Raw genomic sequence first — 23,334 nt, forward strand, 5'->3', positions numbered from 1 at the left:
TTACATCTCAATTGTTAGCCCATCCCTTGTATCTTCCCATTCCTCCCTCCCTCCCGCCTCCCCCCTACTCCCCTCCTCTATGTCTGTGACTGAGGGGGACCTCCTCCCCCTGTATATGCTCATAGGGTATCGAGTCTCTTCTTGGTGACCTGTTATCTTTCCTCTGAGTACCACCAGGCCTCCCCATCAAAGGGACGTGGTCAGAAATGGGGCACCAGAGTTTGTATGAAAGTCAGACCTCACTCTCTACTCAACGGTGGAGAATGTCCTGTCCATCGGCTAGATCTGGGTAGGGGTTCGAAGTTTAGTGCCTATATTTTCCTTGGCTGGTGCCATAGTTTGAGCAGGACCCAAAGACCCAGATCCGCCTGTCCTAATGTTCTTCTTGTAGGTTTCCAGGACCCTCTGGATCCTTCTATTTCCCATTCTCCCATGCTTCTCTCACCTAAAGTCCCAATAGGATGTCCTCCCCTCTGACCCACTTTCCTGGTAAGTAAAGTCTTTCATGGGACTTGCCCCTTGGGCTAGTGTCTCCATATAAGTGAGTATATACCATTTGTCTCTTTTGCTTCTGGATGAACTCACTCATTATGATAATTTCTTGTTCAATCCATTTGTCCACAAATTTTGGGAATTCCTTGTTTTTAATAGCTGAATAGTATTCCATAGTGTAAATGTACCACAGTTTCTTTATCCATTCTTCTACTGAGGGACACTTAGGCTGTTTCCATGGTCTGGCTATTATGAATAAGGCAGCTATGAACATGGTTGAGTATATGTCCCTGTTGTGTGGTAGAACATTTTCTGGGTATATTCCAAGGAGTGGAATAGCTGGGTCTTGAGGAAGCCCTGTGCCCATTTTTTCTGAGAAAGCACCAGATAGATTTCCAAAGTGGCTGTACTAGTTTCATTCCCACCAGCAATGAAGGAGTGTTCCTCTCTCCCCACATCCTCGCCAGCATGTGGTCAGGGATTCTTTCAATGAAGAGAAAAGTGCTTCCATTTGATTTTGAAAATCCAGCATTTTTAGTTGATTTTAGAGGAAATATAAAACCTTTAATATATATACTCATTGTGTATAGCACTGTGCTATACAAGGGCATTTTAGTTATTTTATTATTGTTGTTAGTGTACTAGGCTTGAGCATGCGTATTACATCATGTATATGGAGCTCAGAGGACAACTTGAGGGAGTCCGTCTTTTTCCACCATGTGGGTCCCATGTAGTGTAGTTTTATTTAAGTTTCATCAAACTCAGGTTATCAGGTACTATTTCCTGCTGGCTGCCATTGGGACATTTGGGAAAGTATATATTACATATTGATTGCATGCTCACCCTATACTCCTCTGCTCTCTTCCCCCTCCCTCCCACCCACCCACCCTTATTCCCCTCAGTTCTGTAGATGCTCTCACTTCTACTTCTGTGTCATTCATACTTACACTGTTCTCTGTGTTTATGAAAAACCTAGAAACCACAAATGGCAAAAGAGTATGACATTTGTCTTTTGTGCTTGGCCTATTCATTTAGTATGATTATCTCTAGTAGCGTTCACTTTGCTGCAAAGAAATAACATTTTTGGTTGGTTGGTTTGGTTTGGTTTTTCAAGACAGGGTTTCTCTATGTAGCCTTAGCTATCCTGGAACTCACTCCTCAGACCAGGCTGGCCTTGAACTCAGAACTTAGAGATCTACATCTCTTTGCCTCCTAAATGCTGGGGTTAAAGGCCACTGCCCAGCTAACTTTGTTATTTGTTAAGGCTTATTTTATTTGTGTTATATCTGTGAGTGTCTGAGTGAATGTGTGGCACTTATGTGTGGGTGCCCATGCAGGCTAGACTAGAGTGTTGGAGACCCTGGAGCTGGAGGTATAGGTAGTTGTAACCCACCACAGACTCACCCAGTCTAGAACCAGGCTGTGTCCTCTGCAAGAGCAGGAAGTGCTCTTAACCAAGGAGCCATTCTTGACCCCCATAACTTCATTCTTTACAGTTCGAAAAAAGATCTGTTTTGTATATATACCAAATTTTTATTCATTTCCTTTGTTGTTGGACACCTACGCCAGTTCCATAACTTAGCTTTTGTGACTGGTGCTGCAGTAAACACTGATGTGCACGTGTCTCTGATAGGTCTACTTGGAGTCCTTTAGACCTGGAGCAGTGTAGCTGTGTTATGACTTAGAGTACCATAGAAAGAATTTTTTGAGAGGCTGGAAAGATGGCTCAGCAGTTAAAAACATTTGCTGCTCTTCCAGAGGAGCCAGGCTTGGTTCCAGTACTAATGTTAAGAGACTACATGTGCTTGTAACTCCAGTTTCAAGAGATCTGACACCGTCTTCACACAGTAACACACACATGGCCTATTCATTAATACACCCTCTCCCTTCTCCCCCTCCCTCTCTACCCACATAATAAGAATTCAGAAAGAAGGTTTGGGGATTTAGCTCAGAGGTAGAGAACTTGACTGGGAAGCACAGGGTTCTGATTTGGATCCTCAGCACCTATTTAAAAAAAATAGGTGCTTTTTTTTTTTAAGGCTGGAGAGATGGCTCATCAGTTAAGAGCGCTGACTACTCTTCCAGAGTACCCAGGTTCAATTTTCAGCAACCACATAGCAGCTCACAACTGTCTGTAACTCCAAGATCCAACACCCTTACACAGACATCCATGTAGACAAAACACCAATGTGCATTCAACAGTTTTTTTTTTAATTAAAAAATAAATAACTCTAGCTCTCCCTTGAAGGACATTTCATCTTAGTACCCTCTGTCTCTGACCCTCAGTCCTATTCTTCCCAATTTATTTAACACCAAGATAGATAGAAAGATAGATAGATAGACAGACAGACAGATAGACAGACAGACAGACAAATAAAAGGAAAAAAGAAAATTTTAGAATGATTTTGAAGAAAGTGTCTGCTTAAAACGTGTATTACTAGCTGGGTGGTGGTGGTGTGTGCACTCGGGAGGCAGAGGCAAGCAGATCTCTGAGTTCAAGACCAGCCTGGTCTACAGAGTGAGTGAATTCTAAGACAGCCAGGGCTACACTGAGAAACCGTGTCTTGAAAAACAAACAAAAGAAAGTAAATAATAAAAGTATATTACTGAGGCAGATTTGGGCCCAGGGGTCCCGCTCAAACTAAGGCACCAGCCAAGGACAATACAGGCGGTAAACTTTAAACCCCTACCCAGATCTAGCCAATGGGCAGAACATTCTCCACAGTTGAGTGGAGAGTGGGATATGACTTTCTCACGTACTCTGGTGCCTCATATTTGACCATGTCCCCTGGAGGGGGAGACCTGGTGGCACTAAGAGGAAGGATAGCAGGTTACCAAGAAGAGACTTGATACCCTATGAGCATATACAGGAGGAGGAAGTCCCCCTCAGGGGAATAAGGGGAAAAGAGGAGGGAGGGAAGAATGGGAGGATACAAGGGATGGGATAACCATTGAGATGTAACAAGAATAAATTAATTAAAAAAAAAGTATATTACTGTCCAAATAGCTAATACAGTCCATCATGGACACAGAGAAATGCAACATTGTATTGTATGTATCTGCATATATGTACTATATATTATATATACACATGTATGTAAGTGCTACAGGTGTTTGTTTTACTTTAAAGCAGTGGCTCACCTTGCCTTGCCTCCCTCACTGAGAAGTCCCCCACCCCACCCCCGCCCTCCGAGACTGGATTTCTTTGTGTAGCCTTGACTGCTCTGGACTCACTTTGTAGACCAGGTTGGCCTCAAACTCACAGTGATCCACCTGCCTCTGCCTCCTGAACACTAGGATTAAAGGCGTGCGCCACCACGCCCGGCTGAGAAGTCCCTTTCTTATGCTTAGTGAAGACCATGAAGTCCATACTAAAGCAACTAAGATTCCTTCATCTTAGTGTTTTCTCCATGAAAGAGATGAAGTCCTTGAGTTTCTGACTTTGAAGCCATGCTGGTCTTGGTAGAATACCTGCAGGGTGTCTGTCTTTCCAGTTTTGTTTAGGTTTGTTTATCTTTCTCCATTAAATACTGAATGAAAGTGTTTCTTTGTTTCCCTGTTTGAATAGATGTACTCTAATGAAATCGTTACACTAGATTTGTTGTTACAGTTATAATCACTCATAAGCCAGTGAAAACTGAAGTTAATATACTTAGGAGGAGAAGGTTAGAGCTTTTCCTCTTAGTTGGGTCACACTTTTTCATTCTTTGGAGCTAGTATCTCACAATGTCCCCTGGCCTGACTAGGTGCTAGGGTTAAAGGTGGGCCACCATACCTAACAGAACATCACTTTCAAGCCTCTTTTATTTTTATTTTTATTTTTTTATTTATTTTTCTGCCCATATCCAAAAAGTCCTCTTTATCAGTAAGGCAGAGTCTGTGATACATCCCATCTGTGGTGATGCAGTTGTTTTAGTTGATTACTTCGGCATCTCTACTGTCTGGCACGTCCATTAACTACGTATTGTGATAAATACTATGTTAGGTATACACAATTTTTACACATAAAACATGACTAGTTTATAAAATATAAGCCATATGTTACATTATTTTGAAGATGTAACTGGGCCTAAATAGTTGTTTGTTTCTGAAATTTCATGTTTAGGTTCAGAATCCTAGGGATTTAATGAATGAGACTAGCTTCCGCCCAGTGCATGAGTCTCCTTATTTTGTAAGTGCTGTGTGTGTTATTTGAGTACAGAAACAGCTGAGGCAGATGCTGCTCTGTCTGTCAAGCTCACCGGACAGGGACAGCATTAAGCAAAGGGAAGTGTGTTGTGCGCTAGCCCTGCTGCAGCAGAAGGAAGAAGGGCACAGCACTCTGCTCGGCGAGCACATACGGGCACGCGCCGCACACACCATCTTGTTCTGGGTAGAGCAGCTTTGTCTCAAACCTTTACAGTTGATTTTGAGACAGGGCCTCATCCAAGTAGGCTAGTCTTGGAATTCTGGTCCTCCTACCTCCACCTCCCACATGCTAGGATTGCAGGTGTGCACTGCCATGCCCTGCTACAAGTCTTTAAAAGACAAACCGTATTCTCTTTCACAGCTGGTGCGGGTACTGGTATCTCCCACCAACCCTCCCGGTGCTACGAGTAGCTGCCAGAAGGCCATGTTCCAGTGTGGGCTACTGCAGCAGCTTGGCACTATCCTGATGGCGACTGGGATCCCTGCTGATATCCTGACTGAGGTAAATGAAGAGAAGACAGAGGCCACTCCGTAATTAGACATTAGCTGAAGGAGAAGTAGCAATAGCTAACCATTTTTATGGTAGCTTCCTCATTCCTACATGATAATACAATAATTGCTACAGGCTAAGTCCAAGCGGCACACTCTTCCCTCAAGCTTCATGATGCAGTGCTAAACTGAGCTGATCAGCTAGAAATGGTGCTCTTCATTAATTTTATTGAACATGAACAGAAATGTTTATATTTTTTGGAAATTATATCCTTTCCCCCTTTGCTTTCCTCCCTCCAAAGATGGCTTCTTTAAAGCGACATCTTTCAGGTACTCAGTGGCTTTTCAGTAAAGCATACCTTCCATGCCTGGCCAGCTTCATTGGTGCTCTTAAAAGTGAACACAAAGATTTGAACAACTTGATTTGCATGATCTTATGACATTTTCTGTATCAAGAGAGTAGTGAGCCACCATCCTTGGGCCATTTAAGATCACCTTAATAATTTTGATTTTAAGTACAAAATTATTTAGTCTCCTTCAACAGGAAGACTCACAGAATTGTAAATTTTTGCCTTGATTTGTGATTTTTTTGTTTCTTATCTATAAGAATAAAGTTAGTTCACAGAAATATACATTGCTTGAATTATTTTTGCTGGGCTGGCAAGATGGCTCAGTAAAGATGCTTATTGCACGACCTGTTGGGATGAATTGGATCCCAGAGACCCACATGGTAGGAGGAGAGAACCAACTCCTACAAGTGGTCCTGTGACCTCCAGATAAGCATCACGGCACATGCACACAAAGATAGATAGATAGATAGATAGATAGATAGATAGATAGATAGATAGATAGATAGATGGATGCTAGAGCTAACATTTTTAAAGTAAATTGTATTTTGTCAAGTTAATATATGTACATTAAAAGTATAAATAATAACAAAAGTTTTAGAATAGAACTATCCATCTTTGGTCTCATTTGTCTCTACTTTAAATCAGCCCCCACCCACTCCAACACACAACTCTTTTACTTCCCTTCTTCCTGGAATGCCAGGATTAGTTTGTGGAATGTATGTTTAAATTAATAGGACTTATATAGAGATACATTTGTGAGGCAGGCCATCACTGTAGCCCGGGTTAGGCTTGAACTCTAGATATTGCTCTTGGCTCATCTTCCAAGTACTGAGGTCACAGGTACAAGCCGCTGTACCTGTTACAACTTCTGCATCTCTGTGTACACTAGCAGTGTGATTGCTTAGCCAGCAGCTCTTCCCTGAGCAATGACTGCATTCTGTTTGTATGTTTGTGTGTTTGTTTTGTTTTGTTTTTTGAGACAGGGATTCTCTGTGTAGCCTTGGCTGTCCTGGACTAACTTTGTAGATCAGGATGGCCTCGAACTCTTTGCCTCCCAAGTGCTGGCATTAAAGGAGTGCGCCACCATGCCTGGCCTGAGTGTAACTTCTAACAGTACATTATTATTGGTTTCATGAGACTTCTAACTGCATGTGGGCAAATCTTTTGTTTGGTTTTGGTCATGAGACAGGGTCTCATGGAACCCAGGTTGCCTCAGACATAAATAAGGCTGGCCTTAAAATTGTGTTCTTCCTGCCTCTCACTCTAGTGCTGAGATTACAGCTGCGTGTCACTGTGTCCATCAAATGCTGGTTTTAATGTGAGGCCCTGACTGAACATCTTGAAAGTGTCTCCAGGGCCGGGCGTGGTGGCGCACGCCTTTAATCCCAGCACTCGGGAGGCAGAGGCAGGCGGATTGCTGTGAGTTCGAGGCCAACCTGGTCTACAAAGTGAGTCCAGGACAGTCAAGGCTACACAGAGAAACCCTGTCTCGAAAAACCAAAAAAAAAAAAAAAAAAAAAAAAAAGAAAGTGTCTCCAGAGAATATTTCAGTATGACAGTGCTCTAACTGATCTTCTCATGTCTGAATTTTGATACTTAAAAACAAAGAAGTACCAGGCGGTGGTGGCCCACACCTTTAATCCCAGCATTTGGGAGGCAGAGGGAGGTGGATCTTTGAGTTCAAGGCCAGTCCGGTCTACAGGATAACTAGGGCTACACAGAGGAACCCTGTGTCTCCAAAAACAACAAATGAACGAATAAGAACAAGAAGCAAGATGTACCGTTTTCTTCTTTGGAAAACAGATTCTCCCTCTTAGCTTTCTATGGTATTCCTTTGATTCTCTTTCTTGACAGACCATAAATACTGTATCAGAAGTTATCCGAGGCTGCCAAGTAAACCAAGACTACTTTGCTTCTGTGAATGCACCTTCAAATCCCCCAAGGTAGGAACCAGGAAGTGCCGGGTCCCTGTGAGGAAGTAGGCACTTAGTTTCGGGTGTAGTGAATCTTATATGCAGATCCCTCTTCCTGAAGTTCAGTGTGTGCTGAGTGATTTGATGGTAAAGGGCTGTGTGCTTCTGGAACTTAGCACCTGCTTCACCCACCAGCCTTTCCGTTAACACCCAAGTCACACGGTACTCCTAGCCACAACTCTCTTTTCTGTGAAATGGAGATGGGAACACTTGTTGCTGGGGTCAGACAACAGAACGACTGGCAGTTCCTCGATGTGTTTGGGTTGTGCTTCATTTCCTTCTCCTCTCCCTACTCCAACAGACCAGCGATTGTCGTCCTGCTCATGTCCATGGTTAACGAGAGGCAGCCATTTGTACTGCGCTGCGCCGTTCTCTACTGTTTCCAGTGCTTCTTGTATAAAAACCAAAAAGGACAAGGAGAGATTGTGGCAACACTTCTGCCTTCCACTATTGATGGCAAGTAATTTAGTTCTAATATTTAGAAAGTAAAAGTTTTTTTTTCCAAGCTTGTATGTGAATCGTCTCTTACCTTTAGCCTAAGGTAGTCTGTAACTCAGGGGAAAGCCTTCCTTGGGCTGCAGAAGAGGCAAGCCAGACCACACATGTGTCTGCATTTTCTACTTGGTCTGGCTTTATTAAGGTGTGAGGGGCTGGTGTTGCTCCATACATGGCATGATGCCATTAGAAACCTTGTGAAGAGTACACATATGCACTTACATGGTTAGAGCCGTGACTCTGGTGCTGGTGTATGATACACACAGTGAACACGGCTGCTGCTGACAGTGGTTAAGACTGGGAAGATAACCCTGCCATGTAGTATGCTCAGCCGTTACTCACGGCTTCTCTAGATCGGTTCACATGAGGTGTGTTTAGAAGACTATCTTCATAACTTTAAAAGCAATTTGACAAAAGTCATTAGAAACAGCAACAAGTTCATTTTAATTACATAATTGCATTTCACTAAAATTATTTTTGTAAAAGATTATCATGAAGATGGATTTTTTGTAAATGAAAATAAGACGATGGAAGTTCTGAAATAATGTGCCGATTGTTTTAGAAATGTCACTTTCCATGAAGACGTTTTCTGTATTGTTACCATCAGTTTGATGCCTACAGTGTTTACATATTCCTTTATATAGCTACCCTTCTTAGGAGATGCCTTTCTGTCATCTGTTTTCCCTTTGTGTTTCAAAGTCTTAATATGTAATAGTGTTTCATACTGTTCACATTTAGAAAATGGTTCTTTCAACCGTCCTGAGTTTGGGCTATTCCACACAGTCAGCATCTCACTTTTCCATCTGCTTGCAGCAACAGGTAACTCAATGTCAGCGGGGCAGCTGCTCTGTGGAGGTTTGTTTTCTACGGACTCCCTTTCAAACTGGTGTGCTGCTGTGGCCCTTGCCTACGCTCTGCAAGGGAATGCCGCCCAGAAGGAGCAGCTGCTCAGGGTCCAGCTGGCCACAAGCATCGGCAACCCGCCTGTGTCCCTGCTGCAGCAGTGCACCAACATCCTTTCCCAGGTAAGGGCCACCGAGGCTCCTCAAGGGTAAGCGTCGGTGACACAGGCCGGAAGTCAGGCAAAGAGGGAAAGGAAGCACATGCTGCCTTACTGCTTCACTAAAGTCAACGGTTTCAGTGGAGAGGAAGCAGTAACTATTTTTATAGGAGTCATTCTGCCAAATGGTTATAAGGACCTTATTACGATAAAACACAAGTTCTTCGCACAGGCATATTTCAAGTCTTACCTTCTTCTAAAATTATCCAGGGCTCTTCCTTGTCGTTCCCAGTAACTGGATTTGGGTCATTTGAGGAGAAAAAGTAAAATGATGCAATTCATAGATATTGCCTCCCTCTTTTCTCCTGAAGCTCTTGGTCATCCCGAAACAAACGCTAGCCGTCTAGTAAATATACAGCATGTGTGGCATACACTTCAGTGCCTGAGTCCTCACGTGCCCCCAGGACCAGGACGGAAGTAACTAGGAATGTGTGTTCCTTCAGCTCCTTCCTGAGAGCAAGTAAAGAACAGCTGCCAAGGCGCTGGGCACATCTCCTACGCCACGGTCTGCCCACCTGCACTTAGCCCTTCTTCTCAACACCGAAAGCCATGCTTTAGCACCCTTTAGAGCCAGAGTCCTGAAGGAGACTGAACCACGGGTAAACCCTCTGTTGTCCTTCTTGAGCAGAGGAAGGCCTGCCTGCCTGAGCCCCCAGCACTGTGTTGTGGCCTTTACTGTTTATTCACCACACCATTGCATCTTCTCTGTTGTGAACTTACTATTGTCGGCGTTGCTGCTGGGCATTGGACTCTTTGCGCTTACTAAACACCTTCCACCACTGAGCTGTACCCCTAGTTCCCAGGCCTTTTTTGAGCCTTTTAATTAAAGTTATAAATTAATAACTTCTATTGTTCATAGAAGTTATAAGTGAAATCTTTAAAAGTAACTATAATAGGAAGAAGATTGAATGATGTTTAAATTGGTTTACTTCAGTTGCCAATTTACTACTTGTCTCTTAATGATTAAAAAAAATTATACTAAATGGTTCAAATATTTACTTAATGCTCGATGGTCTCCTGTTCCTGTCTGCTGTGAAAACTCCCTGCCCACCATTGCCACATCTACACCTTAGGTTTGTACCTGTGATGATGATGTAATGTGAAAGCCTAAGGTAGCAGTGCCTAAGCCGCTGGAACTAATCACAGGCTATGCAATTAGCCTTCATGGGCCATTTTAAATAGATAAGTAGAACTTCACACTCACTAAATGTTGGCTTAGATTTGCAAAGACTAAGAGCATATTTGAGGATTTGTTGTTTTTTCTGGACTTAGATGGTTTAAAGCCATGTTTATGAATAATGTTTGATGTATAATTTGCAGGGTGATAAGATCGACAGACGGGTATGTACGCTGATAAGTTGAGGCCGTTTCTTCTGACAGGCTTCTTCCTTGTTTTGGGTTTTGCAATTGGTTTTTAACAGCTTGTTTGAAGTTCTGTTCTACTCACATATGTTGGCAAGTGTGTCTGTCACAGGTGGCTCTCCAGTGTCCTCATTCACTCTTAGACTGGTTGCTAAGGACTCTGGGAACAACTAACCCTGTGGGCCTGGGCTCCTCCGGGGTGCTTGCACTGTCCTCAGACGCCTCAGTTTTGGTTCTTTGTGTTGTTTCCCCCCCAAGCTTGTTTCTCCATTTCCCTTAAAAACAACTTAAAGCCAAGTTTAGTGATAAAAGTCTGTCTTTTAATCAGTATGTGAAGGAGGAAGGTGTGACTTTCTATTACTTACATTATTTTAAATGTACTATAGTAAAAATTTTGTAATTGTAATGATTTTAAATGAAGTATTATGGATTATTCAGAGTGTAATCTGTATGCTACAACTACCATATTGGTTTTATTATGTTGGGGAGGCTGTTATTTAGGCTCATTTTGGTTTAGTTTTTCTTTTGACAAAGTGTTTAACAAAAAATCCAGTCTTACTGTCCTTGTCTAGTCATACGTTTCAGTTGTACAGTGCATGTGGGTAGTAGTAAGTGAGGTCCAGTCAGTAATTACACGTTCATGTATGACTGTGACTTGGCATACACTTATAATTCACACACACACATACTTGGCAACTTCTGCCAACAGTGTTTGTTTGTTTGTTTGTTTTCCTATATGGTTCTGGGGATCAAATTCAGGGCTCTATGTGTGCTAGGCAAGTGCTCTCTCAGTGAGCCACAACCTCCAGCCCCAGAATTTTTTATATTAGGATGTGTTTTTAAGTATAAATATCATTCACTTATAAGACAGACAGTATGGTTTCAATTGATTGGCTTCTCTTTTAACCACTCATAACAAATTGTAAAAATTTTTATAATTTCAAGAATTTCATCAGTACTCTTATTCTTTGTTCTTAGAAGCCACTGCTAAAGTGAGTCTGATCATAAGACAGAGAAGTGTTTGTTTTCAGTGGTTTTGAGACAGAGTCTCATGTAAGCCAAGCTGGCCTTGAACTCACTTCGTGGCTGAGGTTGGCCTTGAATGCCTGACTTTCTTGCCTCTACCTCCCCAGTGCTAGGATTATATGAAGACCTACTATGTCCAATTTCTGTAACCTTATTTCCATGCAAAAACCTTAAAGGTTTTAAATGCTACCTTTTAGTTTATATAAACATACAAAGATACTCAACCTGAATTAGCATAGTAGGAGTGAGAAGGACTTCTGTTTAGAAAATGTGCTCGAGAGAGCATAATAGCTGATATTAAAGCTCATGTGTGTTAACTTCAGATGTTTTATTGGTACTTGAGCGTGATTACACACCTGTAATCCCTGCACTTTGGAGGCAGACTCAGGAGGATGGCTGCGTGTGAGGCCAGCCTGGTGTAAATAGTGAGTCCAGGCCAGCCAGAGATGCACATCAAGACCCTGTCTCAGCAGACAGACAGACTGGAGGAAAAACAAAAAGGGCTGCTGAGGTGGCTCAGTGAGTAAAGTGCCTGCCTCACAAGCATGGGGCCTATGCTTTGCTCCCTAGTACCCACATAAAAGCTAGGTATGTGGTGTGCGCCTGTGAGCCAACACTTAGGGACTTGCTAGCCAACCAGTCTAGCCAAAAAGGTGAGCTCCAGCTACAGTAAGAGGTTTCCTTGACTGACATACATACGTACATAAATAAATAAATAAATAAAGTGGAGAAAGAGGGAGATACCTAACATCCTGTATACACATATACCACGTGTGTACATGTGTGTTCGCTTGGGCTCTCCCCCATCCCTCTCTCCCTTTCCGCCCTCTTTCTCATAAGAAGCAAAAAAATTAAATGTGTATCTGTATTTATGGCTTTTCTTTCATCCTTTCAACCTGTGGTTTCTACAGACAGAACCCTCAGAATGCCCCAAGTGATGTCTCCAAGCCTCCTCTTGTCTTTAAATCCCCGCCACGTTTCACATGGTTGTAGGCTTTGTCAAGAGGTGTGTGCTTGCTTTGCATTTTCTAATCTCTGCTCACATCAAGGAGCTTAACTTGTCCTTTGTTATGGCTTACATGTCATTTTTGTTTTTGACAAGTACTCTTAACCTTGAGCCATTTCTCCAGCCCTTGTTCTGGATTTTTTTTAAATCAGTCTTTGATGTTTGTGCTCTATAAGGAAGTCATTCTTGGAAAGGCCACCTTTCAGGGCTCCAGGGCCCTTAGCCCTAAGCTCCAGGCATCATTTCTATGAGTGTTTTCACTATCCCACTTGTTTAACGAATTGTATGTGAAGCAGATCCATTGATCTTTTAAAGTTTTATTTTATCTTCATGCTCGTTGTCGTCTGTGTGCGCATGCATGTCTGCCTTCCTACTTTAGCACACATGACATAGTTTGGGTGTGGAGGTCAGAGGACAACTTTTGAGAATCGATTCTCTCTTTCTACTGTGGATTCTGGGGTGTGAACTTTAAGTTACCGGGCATGGCAGCATGCATTTTTACCTGCTGCACCATCTTGGCCGCCCCGCTTAATTTTTTTCTAGGCAGCTATCTAGCTGCCCCAGTGTGAAGTCTATCTGCAGCACACTGGTGGTTGTTTGGTACCTTTTCCACACACTAAACTTCTCCTTTGTACAAATCTGTTTCTGGATAATCCCTTAAATTAAATTTTTTATACAGTATATTTTGATCATGTTTTTCCTACCCCAACTTCTTCCAGATCCTTCGACCTCCCTACCCACTCAGCTTTATGTGTCATTTATTTTTAATGTGTCTTGGACTTAGGCTTTTAAAGCTCCCACACTACAGTTTTGTTCTTAGTATCTTTTTCTACCACTATTTATTTATTTATACAGGTTGTCGTATAGCTCAAGCTGGCTTGACCCCTCTGAAGGATGACTTTATAGTTCTGACTCCCCTGTCTCCGTCTCCCAAGTGCTATGGCTCCAGGCGTGCACCACCTCACTGGTTTTGTTCAGTGCTAGGATGGAGCCCAGGGCTTCGTGCATGTTAGACAAGCACTGTTTCAGCTGGCCTCTTTGCCCAGCCCAGCCACCACTGGTATTTTGAGTAAGCACTTGTGTTGGTGCACAGGAACCAATTCTATTTCTGCACTGTACTCATTTGGGAAAGTGCAGCTTGTGGTAGACATAAAATGTATTTTTTAGTTCAGTTTTTAAAGTCTGGCTTGCTTATATATTTCATGATGCTTAAATCTTAACACAAAAGAGAACGGATCTTAGGCTACCTTTGAGTTTGAAAAACAGTAAATACAAGTGCTTTTTGCCAACTTGTCTATTGCAGGGAAGCAAAATACAGACAAGAGTCGGGTTGTTAATGTTGCTTTGTACCTGGCTAAGCAATTGTCCCATAGCAGTGACACATTTTCTTCACAACTCAGCCAACGTTCCATTCGTATCCTTTATGTTTGGGTATCATACATGTAACATGTTTTTCAACTTTGGTTGAAAATACTGTGAATATGTAATTCTGCATGCTTAAACTGTGTGTGGGGCAGGGCGGATTATGCTATGCTGGCTTCAAATAGATATAGAATTTCTTATAGAAAATCTTACATAAGATTTATGTTAAATTCAGATTAAAAAATAAAATATTCTATATACTATAAATCATTTAACTCCTTAACAAAGATGTCAGCTTACAGGACAAATTGCAGAGAATCTTGGAGAGGAAGAGCAGTTGGTCCAAGGCTTATGTGCCCTTCTTTTGGGCATTTCAATTTACTTCAATGATAACTCACTGGAAAACTACACGAAGTAAGTAAGGGCAGAACAGCTCTCCAGTCATCCAGAGACAATGTTTTGCTAAAGTATAAATAAAACAAGTTTATGACTTTGCAATTTTTTAAAGCATCTCATATGTTTATCTATGTAGAGAGAAATTAAAGCAACTAATAGAGAAGAGGATTGGCAAAGAGAATTTCATAGAGAAACTAGGATTTATTAGCAAACATGAGTTATATTCCAGAGCATCTCAGAAACCCCAGCCAAACTTCCCGAGTCCAGAGTACATGATATTCGATCATGAGTTTACCAAGCTGGTGAAAGAGCTTGAAGGTAAGATGTGAAGGTTTGTACTGATCCAAAGTCATTGTGCATGGCCCATGGTGTGTGTGTGTGTGTGTGTGTGTGTGTATTTCTTTATGCAGATGAGTGATAAGCCAGGAAGTTCATCTGCAGCACATGGAAAGACTTTGGATTCTCTAAGATTAGAAAGAGTATTGCATGACTGTCAGGAGTTAGGTTATTTTTACTCGTGACTTACTTAAAAATGAAGTCATGTTCACAATGCTTAAAATCAAGCTAGGGATATAACAGGTGGGTGGCAGAGCATGTACTTCACACATGTGAGGCCGTGTTGTAGAGGAATTTTAATCTAGCAACATGGCTACTCTGACAAGGATCACATCCAAAGATGTGTGATCCTGCTGGAGTACAGCCTTGAGTACACACTTTTAATTCCAAATAATGACATCTAATCGGGGGACAGACAAATTGGCGGATCAGAAAAAGATTTGCAGAATGAGTCACAGACAGGATGCACTCAACTCTCACAAGGACAGACAGGAAGTAAAAGCCACTTAGGAATAATGCAGGGAGAAAGAGTTCAGTTCAGCTGAGTGCAGTTGCATTTGTGCAGTTCCGTTCAGTTCCAGTCAGTTAGTGCAGTCAGTGCTGTTCAGAGGCAGTTTTTGCAAGCAGAGCAGTTCAGTGAGAAGCCAGTTTGAATAAGTCAGTTGGAGAATAGTTTTGAGCCAGAGCAGCTGAGTTAAACCAGCCATCCAGAGTTCAGAAAGAACTAGAAAGGGTAAGCTTGTCCAGCAGTGAGTCTCAGGAAGCTAAAAACATCGTAGGCCTAGGTTAGCAGATAGAGGCTGGAAGCTGAAGCCTTCAAGGTCCAGGCTTGTAGCGATGGTTAGACAGAAGCACTCTGAGCTCAGCCCCAGCCATGTGTTCACACAGCTTAGGTGCTGCTCTCATCTCATGCCTTCATCTGAGGAAAAAAGAACATTTATACCCTGTATTCAGTCTGTTGAACCTCATGAAAACCATTCATTCTAGAATTTAAGTACCTTTTCTTTTTCAGGTGTTATTACCAAGGCTATTTATAAGTCCAGTGAAGAAGATAAGAAAGAGGAAGAGGTAAAGAAAACCTTAGAACAGCATGATAACATTGTGACTCACTATAAGAATATGATCCGTGAGCAAGTAAGTACCAGCCAGGTGTCCTCTGCTGACTGGCAGCAACCCTGCTTGACGGAGGGCTGCTTCTTGGCATTTCAAATGGGAGAGGGATAAAGAAGGAAAACTTCATTATTTCCAAAAGCTTCTGTTTATTAAATTGTTTACTGGGTGCTAGGCACTGTGTGGGATGTTATAGATTAAAACATGGATCAAACAGAGTCTCCTGTTGGTTTCAGGGTGAGACAAATAGATATGTTATAGTGTATCAAGCCTAGTGCTAGAGCTAATCTAAGGTGTAGCAACACTCTGAGCTCTGAGAGAACCTAGGGCCAAACTCTCCATAAGAGAGCTAGTGGTGGGCCGGGCATGGTGGCGCACGCCTTTAATCCCAGCACTTGGGAGGCAGAGGCAGGCGGATCGCTGTGAGTTCGAGGCCAGCCTGGTCTACAAAGTTAGTCCAGGACAGTCAAGGCTACACAGAGAGACCCTGTCTCAACCCTCCCCCCCCCCCAAAAAAAAGAAAGAGAGCTAGTGGCAGGAGATGACACAGAGCACAGGAAGTCTGCCATGGCTGGCCTGTGCCAGAGCAGCTCCTGGCTGTGTGAAGAAGACATTTGATGGGGAGGGAGGCCAGGAAAGAGGTTGTTGTGGTGGGTCAGCTGGGGAGGATGTTGGTGACAGTGCTGATGAGAGTGACCACCTTAGGTGTTTGTTGGGTTCTCTGAACTCAGTATCTTTTAAATACTATTTTATTTCTTCACAGCATCCCTACAAGTTGTAACTATATTCAGTTTAGAATAAACGGGGAATCTGTGACTTAATGAGTTCTCCCAGCATCTCTCAGTAATTGCTGGAACAGAATTCAATTGTGTGTGCATTAGAGACAGCATAAAGATCATACTGATTTGAGACATGTAGAAACTGAAAATAAAACTCAGCAGGATTTGGTAATGTTTCTGTGCAGGTGTTAGGTGCAGAAAGGATCAAGTGTGGTCCCCTAATCTCTGTCGTGGGCACCTGAGTATGACCATGTTAACAGGCAGTTCCATAGCATGGGGGCTGAGTTAGATCAGAACTCTGTTTTCCTTTCATGATGCTCGTCACTGTCCTTTACTTACATTGTATTGCTCACCATGGGATATACCATGATAGAGTTTTGCAGAGGATTATAGTATTATCTGAAAAATTAGATTGCTGATGTCATAAAAGAAATGTAAACAGCCCATGTGGGGTAGGTTTATCTTCTTAACTGTATGGAAATTTTTTAGAATATAATTGTATTCTTAATGTTTGCTCTTAGCTTCAGTGTTCAGCCAAATCCGTAAATTAAAATAAATCTTTGCTCAAAATTAGAGTCATCAAACTGCCCATTACGAATTTTCATTTGTTTGTTTGTTTGTTTGTTTTGTTTTGTTTTTTCGAGACAGACTCACTTTGTAGACCAGGCTGGCCTCAAAACTCACAGGATCCGCCTGCCTCTGCCTCCCAAATTCTGGGATCAAAGATGTGCACCACCATGCCTGGCCCCATTACGGATTTTTAATCTATGTCTTGGTTCAAATAATCATTTTTAGTTTATGAATGTGGTATTTTGGCAATGTGGTATGTAGCTTACATTTGGGTCTGATAAATACAGTTGATTTAGAAAAAGGAAAGTGTTCTGACCTAATTACTGGCTTATTTATAAAATGTTAATTTTTACATCCTAACCAGTTAAATCTTGTCAGCAATAAACATCTATTAACATGTTTATATCCTTTGAATGACATTTGAGAATTCATGCTAAGAAATTCTCCAAAGTTCAAGAAAAACCATTTAATGAACAAATATGTTTATGTAATAACATTTATCATTGAAAAGTAGAAATTCACTTCAGTGTTGAAAACATTTAATATAATTTATATTATATCTACTTGATCAGGTACTAAGTGAGCATTAAGAATTATGGCTAAATGGCTGAAAAGATAACTCATAAATACCTGAGTTGGGATCTCAGCACGCACACAGCAGACTCGGTGCCCAGTGCTCCTGTAACCACAGCTTTGAGCAGAACAGAGACAGGGGGATTACTGGGACTTGCTGCTGCCTTTCAGCCTAGCCAAGAAAACATAAGCCATATAGGTTCAGGGGAAGACTCTGCCTCAAAGAAATAGGCGAAATGTGACAGAGGAACACTCAGGGCCTTCTTTTGGCCTCCACGCATACAACACACACACACACACACACACACACACACACGCACGCACGCACGCACGCACGCACACACACACAACACACACAACACACGCACACACACACACACAACACACACGCACGCACGCACGCACATCCACAAATCATTTTTAAAATTATGGTTGTGAAAGCTATATAGTAGTATGGACAATTAGTAAGGTATCTAAGTGTTCTAAATGTATATATGAACTGACTATGACAAGCATAGAAGCTTGCTTGTGGCCCCAATTTTTTAAAATGTATTTCTATTACTTTTAATTATGTGACTGTATCTGTGTATGGTTACGTGTGCATGAGTGCAGATGCCCATGGGGGCCGGGGTGCCCGGTCCTTCTGAAGCTGGAAAGACAGAACCACCTCCTGCCACTCCTCCTCCCACTCCCGTATGTGTACCCACACATATAAAGAGTAAATAATAAGTTTAAATAACATAGATGCCTATGTGTGTCTTCATTTACTAAGTTTCTTAGGTAGTTTCGTATACATTTTATTTTTATTTTTGTTTGAGACAGCGTTTCTCTGTGTAGCCCTGGCTGCCCTGGACTCACTTTGTAGACCAGACTGACCTTGAACTCACAGCGATCTGCCTGCCTCTGCTTCCCGAGTGCTGGGATTAGATTAAAGGCATGCGCCACCACACCCAGCCTTGGTATACATTTCCTACCTGGTTTCATGGCCCCCAAATGAGTAAGATGGCAGGCTGTGCCGAGGTATTGAGCAGCGTGTGCTTGAAGCACTACATTCAGGTCCTGGTGCCTAGTGTTGACTTTGGAAATGTTGAGTGTTTTAACAAACTGGTCTTGGAAAAGGCCTGTGTATGTTAATTGCGTAGTGTGTGAAATAGGAGTATCTGAGTGATGTCTGTTTCACAGGACCTGCAGCTGGAGGAGCTGAAACAGCAAGTTTCCACATTGAAATGTCAGAACGAGCAGCTGCAGACAGCAGTCACCCAGCAGGCATCGCAGATTCAGCAGCACAAGGATCAGTACAATCTTCTCAAAGTTCAGCTGGGTGAGTGTCTAGGTCACTCTGTCCCCAGGAGCTGCACAGACAGAGTCTCTGGGAACTGTGTGTTCTCCAACCATGATCACTGTGACACACTTTAAGTTAGAACTTAATGCAGGATAGTTTGTAATTAAGAGTAGCTAAGACCAGATCTTCCCAATATGAAAGCCAGTGTCCATGCTTCCTGCTTGATTGCCTGATCCAGGGAGTGTTGACCTTGGTGACACACTCTCTAACATTATTACGAGCTCCCCAGGTGATCCATCCCACAGGCCATTTGAGATTGACTGATACAGTATTTCAGTTGCTTCAATTCCAAAACTGAAGTAATAGCATTCATGTCATCTGAAAATTAAATGAGATAACAGATATATAAAATTCTAGTTCAGTCCCAGGCAGATAGGAGTGGTTTTCTCAGAAGTCATAATTGCCTGTGTTGTGTGTGGGCATTTAGGTGCTGTTGGGGTCTGGGCCTGGCCTTGTAAACCCCCCTTTTCTTGGCACAGACCAGGCATGCAGTCCTGTTCTCTCTTATGTACAGAGGCAGAAGAAAAGGGCTCCGCCCTCTAGCCATCGTGTGTTTGGTGCCTGCAGCCTTCTGCCTGGGGTTATACCCTCATACGCTGGACACCAGGAGGGAGAAAAAAGAATTCAAATTCCTGTCACTTAATTTCTTGGTGGTGCTGGGGCTCCACCCCTGGACTCTGTGTGAAGGTGGTGTTCACAGTCAGCCACACTAGCAGCCCTCACATGTTCACAGAGAGCGTCCTCTTGCAGGGCCTTGTGATGAGTAAGTTTATTTCTGTGAGGGTGAATAACATTTTTAGAAACAAAATTTTCTATATTTAAATGGATTTGACTTAATGTTTATTGTCAGAACTGGAATTAAAGCTACTGTAATTCTTAGTCAAGGATCACCAAACCAAGAGCTTCCTGGGACAGATAGCGCCCTCTGCCAGGGCTTTGCCAGTTTCTCGGGCTAAGGGGGCATTCATGGCATCTCATGTGATCCGGAAGATGGAGAGCTTGACTCATGCCAGCTTTCCCAATGTTGTACATGTTTGCTAGGAAAAGACAGTCACCATCAAGGTTCTCATGGTGATGGGGCTCAGGTGAACGGCATTCAGCCAGAAGAAATCAGTAGGCTGAGAGAAGAGATTGAAGAGTTAAAAAGTCATCAGGAGCTCTTGCAAAGCCAGCTAGCCGAAAAGGACTCTTTGATCGAAAACTTGGTAAGGAAATGTTAAAAAAGAAATGTAAATAAGTGATCAAGAGAAATTCTCATTATATTGCTTGCTTGTTTTTCTGGGTTTGTTTGTTTTGTTTTAAGACAGGGTTTCACTATGTAGCTCTGGCTGGTCTGCAACTCATTATGTAGACCAGTCTGGTCTCAAACTCACAGATTCTGAGAGCTGGATGAAAGCTTTGTACCACCATAGCCAGCTGTGGTTTTGTTTTGTTTTGTTTTGTTTTGTTTTTGGTTGTTGTTGTTTTGTTTCTGTTTTTGTTTGTTTGTTTGACAGTCTCAGCCATCTCTGTGATCTTGAGTTCCTGATTCTCCTGCCTTCACCTTCAAGTGGGGGAATCACAGGTGTGCGCGCCCATGCGTGGCCTGATGCCTCTAAACTCACCATGTAGATCATGCTAGTCCTGAGCTCACAGAGATCTCCTGCCTCTGCCTCCTGAGTGCTTGGATTAAAAACCAGTGCGATTGCACCAGCTCATTTGCTCATTTTTTCCTCTTGAGAGAGGGTCTCTTTATGGATCCCTGCTTCTGGAATTTGCTGTATAGACCAAGATGGACCTGCTACTTCTGCACGGATTAAAGGCTTGAGCCACCACATTCAGCTTGCTTTTTATCTATTTTTCTTTTTTTGTTTTGTTTTGTTTTTTGAGACAGGGTTTCTCTGTGTTGCCTTGGCTGTCCTGGACTTGCTTTATAGGCCAGGCTGGCCTCGAACTCATAGTGATCCATTTGCCTCTGCTTCTCAAGTTCTGGGATTAAAGGCGTGCACCACCACACCTGGCTTTTTTTTTTTTCTTAAATGAGGGGGATTATTTCTTTAAAAAATAATGATGATGTGGTTTAGAGATTGTTTTATTTCTGTTGCAGAGAGAGAGAGAGAGAGAGGGGAGAGAGAGAGAGAGAGAGAGAGAGAGAGTGTGAGAGTGCGTGTGTTATGTAGACATGGGCACTTAAACCACAGAGTGGAGGTCAAAGGACAGTTTTCAGGAGTTGATTGTTTCCTGTGACTGTGTGGATCTCAGGAATCAAAATCATACTGCCAGGCTTCAACCATGTTTCATACATACTGGAATCATATTACATACATACAAATCATATCACACACTGAGCCATCTCCCTGGTTTCTCACACTTAAGATGAGATCGTTTTTTTAATGTGGAAGTAGTTCAGTAAATATCTGTTTTTATGTTCTTGATCCTTACAAGTTCAGGTTCATGCTTAGATTTGATGAATCACTTGGTATGAGTGCAGCTTCTAAAGCTGTGGGTAGTCAGCACTCTGTAGAATAAAATCTTACTATAAACATTAGCGTGTGAAGTCCCTGGGGAGCTCCTGTAGCATCCTGCTGCAAATGCACCTCTGCTTTGACTCCTTTTCTTCCTACGGCTAGTTTATTTCATAGTTTATTTCTATGCTAATTGTAGAAATCTTCACAAGTATCTGGCATGAACCAACAGGCTTCAGCAACAGCTTCACCCACGGATCCCGAGCAGGTTGCAGAGTTAAAGCAGGTAATGTCCAACGTGAGCCTGTTCTGTCTGGTCTTGTCTCTGCCCCTGTAGAGTGACCCTGCAGTTGATTGCTCTAGAGCTCCGTGTCCGGAACAACAGAGTGCAGTAAGGAAGACAAGCTTTGAACATCCAGACGCTGTGCTTGCCTTGACACTGATGTTGTTTTGTCTAGTGTTGGTTTGTTTTAAATGTTTTACGTTTATTCACTATTTATTTTGTGCTATATCTGTGTGTGTGGACACAGCTTACGTTGGAAAGCACACAGCTGGAAATCAGAGGGCAGCTCAGGGAGTTGGCTCTCCCTCTGCCATGTGGGTCCTAGGATTGCGTTCAGGTAGTCACCCACTGAGCCATCTTGCTAGCCTGGCTGCTAGTTTCTAAGTTTCCTTCCTTCTCTCTCTTCTCTGTCCATCCTTCCTCCTTTCTGTGTTATAAATCAGTGTATGGTTATTTGACAAGAGAAATTATCAGAAACCAAGCTGTGCAACTGTGCTAGCTACTGTCTCCTCCAGTACTTAGCGGCCTCACTCACAGACTGAGAGACGTGTCCACACTGAGCCTATGTCACCAGTGTCTGTACATCTTAAACTTGTTGGAGATTTCTCTACTCTTATGTGCTTGAATGTTTTGCCTGCATGAGTGCAAATGGGGGTTGAGTGCATGCGTCTGTGGGAGTTGGGGGGGGGCAGGGGGTTGAGTGCATGAGTTGGGGGGCCCAGTGGGGGTTGGTTTTGTTGTTGTTTGAGATAGGGTCTCTCTATGTATCCCTGGCTGCCCTATAACTTGTTCTGTACACGAGGCTGGCCTCAAACTCAGAGATCCTCTTGCCTTTGCCTCCCAAGTGCTGGCATTAAAGGTGTACACTATACAAAATGCTATATAGAGACAGGGAGGTGGCTCAGTAGGTAGAGAACTTGCTACAGAAGCATGAGAACTTGAGTTGGATCCCCAGCATCCACGTTGTCATGTGTCACAGTTGGGTCCTACAGATGGCTTCCCAGCTAGTCTAGCCAGAACAGTGAGCTCCAGGCTCAGTGAAAAACTGCCTCACAAATGAAGTGAAGAAAAGAGGCCAGTGCCAACTTCTGTCCTTCACACAGGCCCTAAGGCAACATCATCACACACAGACGTATCACCATATATATACACACAGAAATGAAAAAAGTACAAGAACAAAAATAATCCATAATAATATTGCCCACACTTTTTTTTTATAATTGGCAATAGAAAGTAATTAAAGAAAAGGCATATGTGTACACAATAGACATATAAAGCATTGTTCACTTGCCTGTACCTCACCACCAGTCATGCCTCCGACCACTGCCATAAGTCCTAAGGGTCAGGGAACATCACTGAGTGGGCGCTACCATTTCCATGGCTTTCCTAGTTTCAGGGGTCAGTAGACACCAGAAAGTTTAACAGTATAAACTAGCAATTTCATCTTTGCAGTAGCACTGCCCTGCCATGTTTAGTGGCCTCTGACCTAGAGCTATCCTGCTTTGAGTTGCAGCCACTAAGCCTGTGGCTTCAGCCAGGAGTCACGAGGCCTGAGATATGGCAGAGATCTGATGGCTATCTCATAGACAGACTTGGAGCCAGCCCTTGGTGTTGAAATCCCATTTTTACCTGTTCTTCTGTGGGTAGCTAATGGCACTAGGAAATCAGATTGCTTGTGCGTCAGGTGGCAGCTCTGCT

General features: G+C 42.7%; 1 protein-coding gene across 2 annotated transcripts in view; it reads left to right on the top strand.

The window, feature by feature from the left end:
* USO1 (USO1 vesicle transport factor) overlaps positions 1 to 23,334 on the top strand; it is a 63,976-nt gene that overhangs the window by 35,719 nt on the left and 4,923 nt on the right. The window contains exons 10-21 of one of the 2 annotated variants that reach the window (XM_084760548.1): positions 5,042 to 5,182; positions 7,374 to 7,462; positions 7,794 to 7,948; positions 8,801 to 9,012; positions 10,368 to 10,388; positions 13,745 to 13,855; positions 14,099 to 14,217; positions 14,336 to 14,517; positions 15,548 to 15,669; positions 18,750 to 18,888; positions 19,951 to 20,114; positions 21,553 to 21,639. In XM_084760548.1, the coding sequence (XP_084616674.1) occupies positions 5,042 to 5,182; positions 7,374 to 7,462; positions 7,794 to 7,948; positions 8,801 to 9,012; positions 10,368 to 10,388; positions 13,745 to 13,855; positions 14,099 to 14,217; positions 14,336 to 14,517; positions 15,548 to 15,669; positions 18,750 to 18,888; positions 19,951 to 20,114; positions 21,553 to 21,639 (1,542 nt within the window). The remainder of the gene's footprint in view (positions 1 to 5,041; positions 5,183 to 7,373; positions 7,463 to 7,793; positions 7,949 to 8,800; positions 9,013 to 10,367; positions 10,389 to 13,744; positions 13,856 to 14,098; positions 14,218 to 14,335; positions 14,518 to 15,547; positions 15,670 to 18,749; positions 18,889 to 19,950; positions 20,115 to 21,552; positions 21,640 to 23,334) is intronic. The other variant, XM_084760549.1, reaches the window with a different exon arrangement.

This window comes from Acomys minous, assembly GCF_964271855.1.
Source record: "Acomys minous genome assembly, chromosome: 15".
In the NCBI taxonomy this organism is placed as follows: Eukaryota; Metazoa; Chordata; class Mammalia; order Rodentia; family Muridae; genus Acomys; species Acomys minous.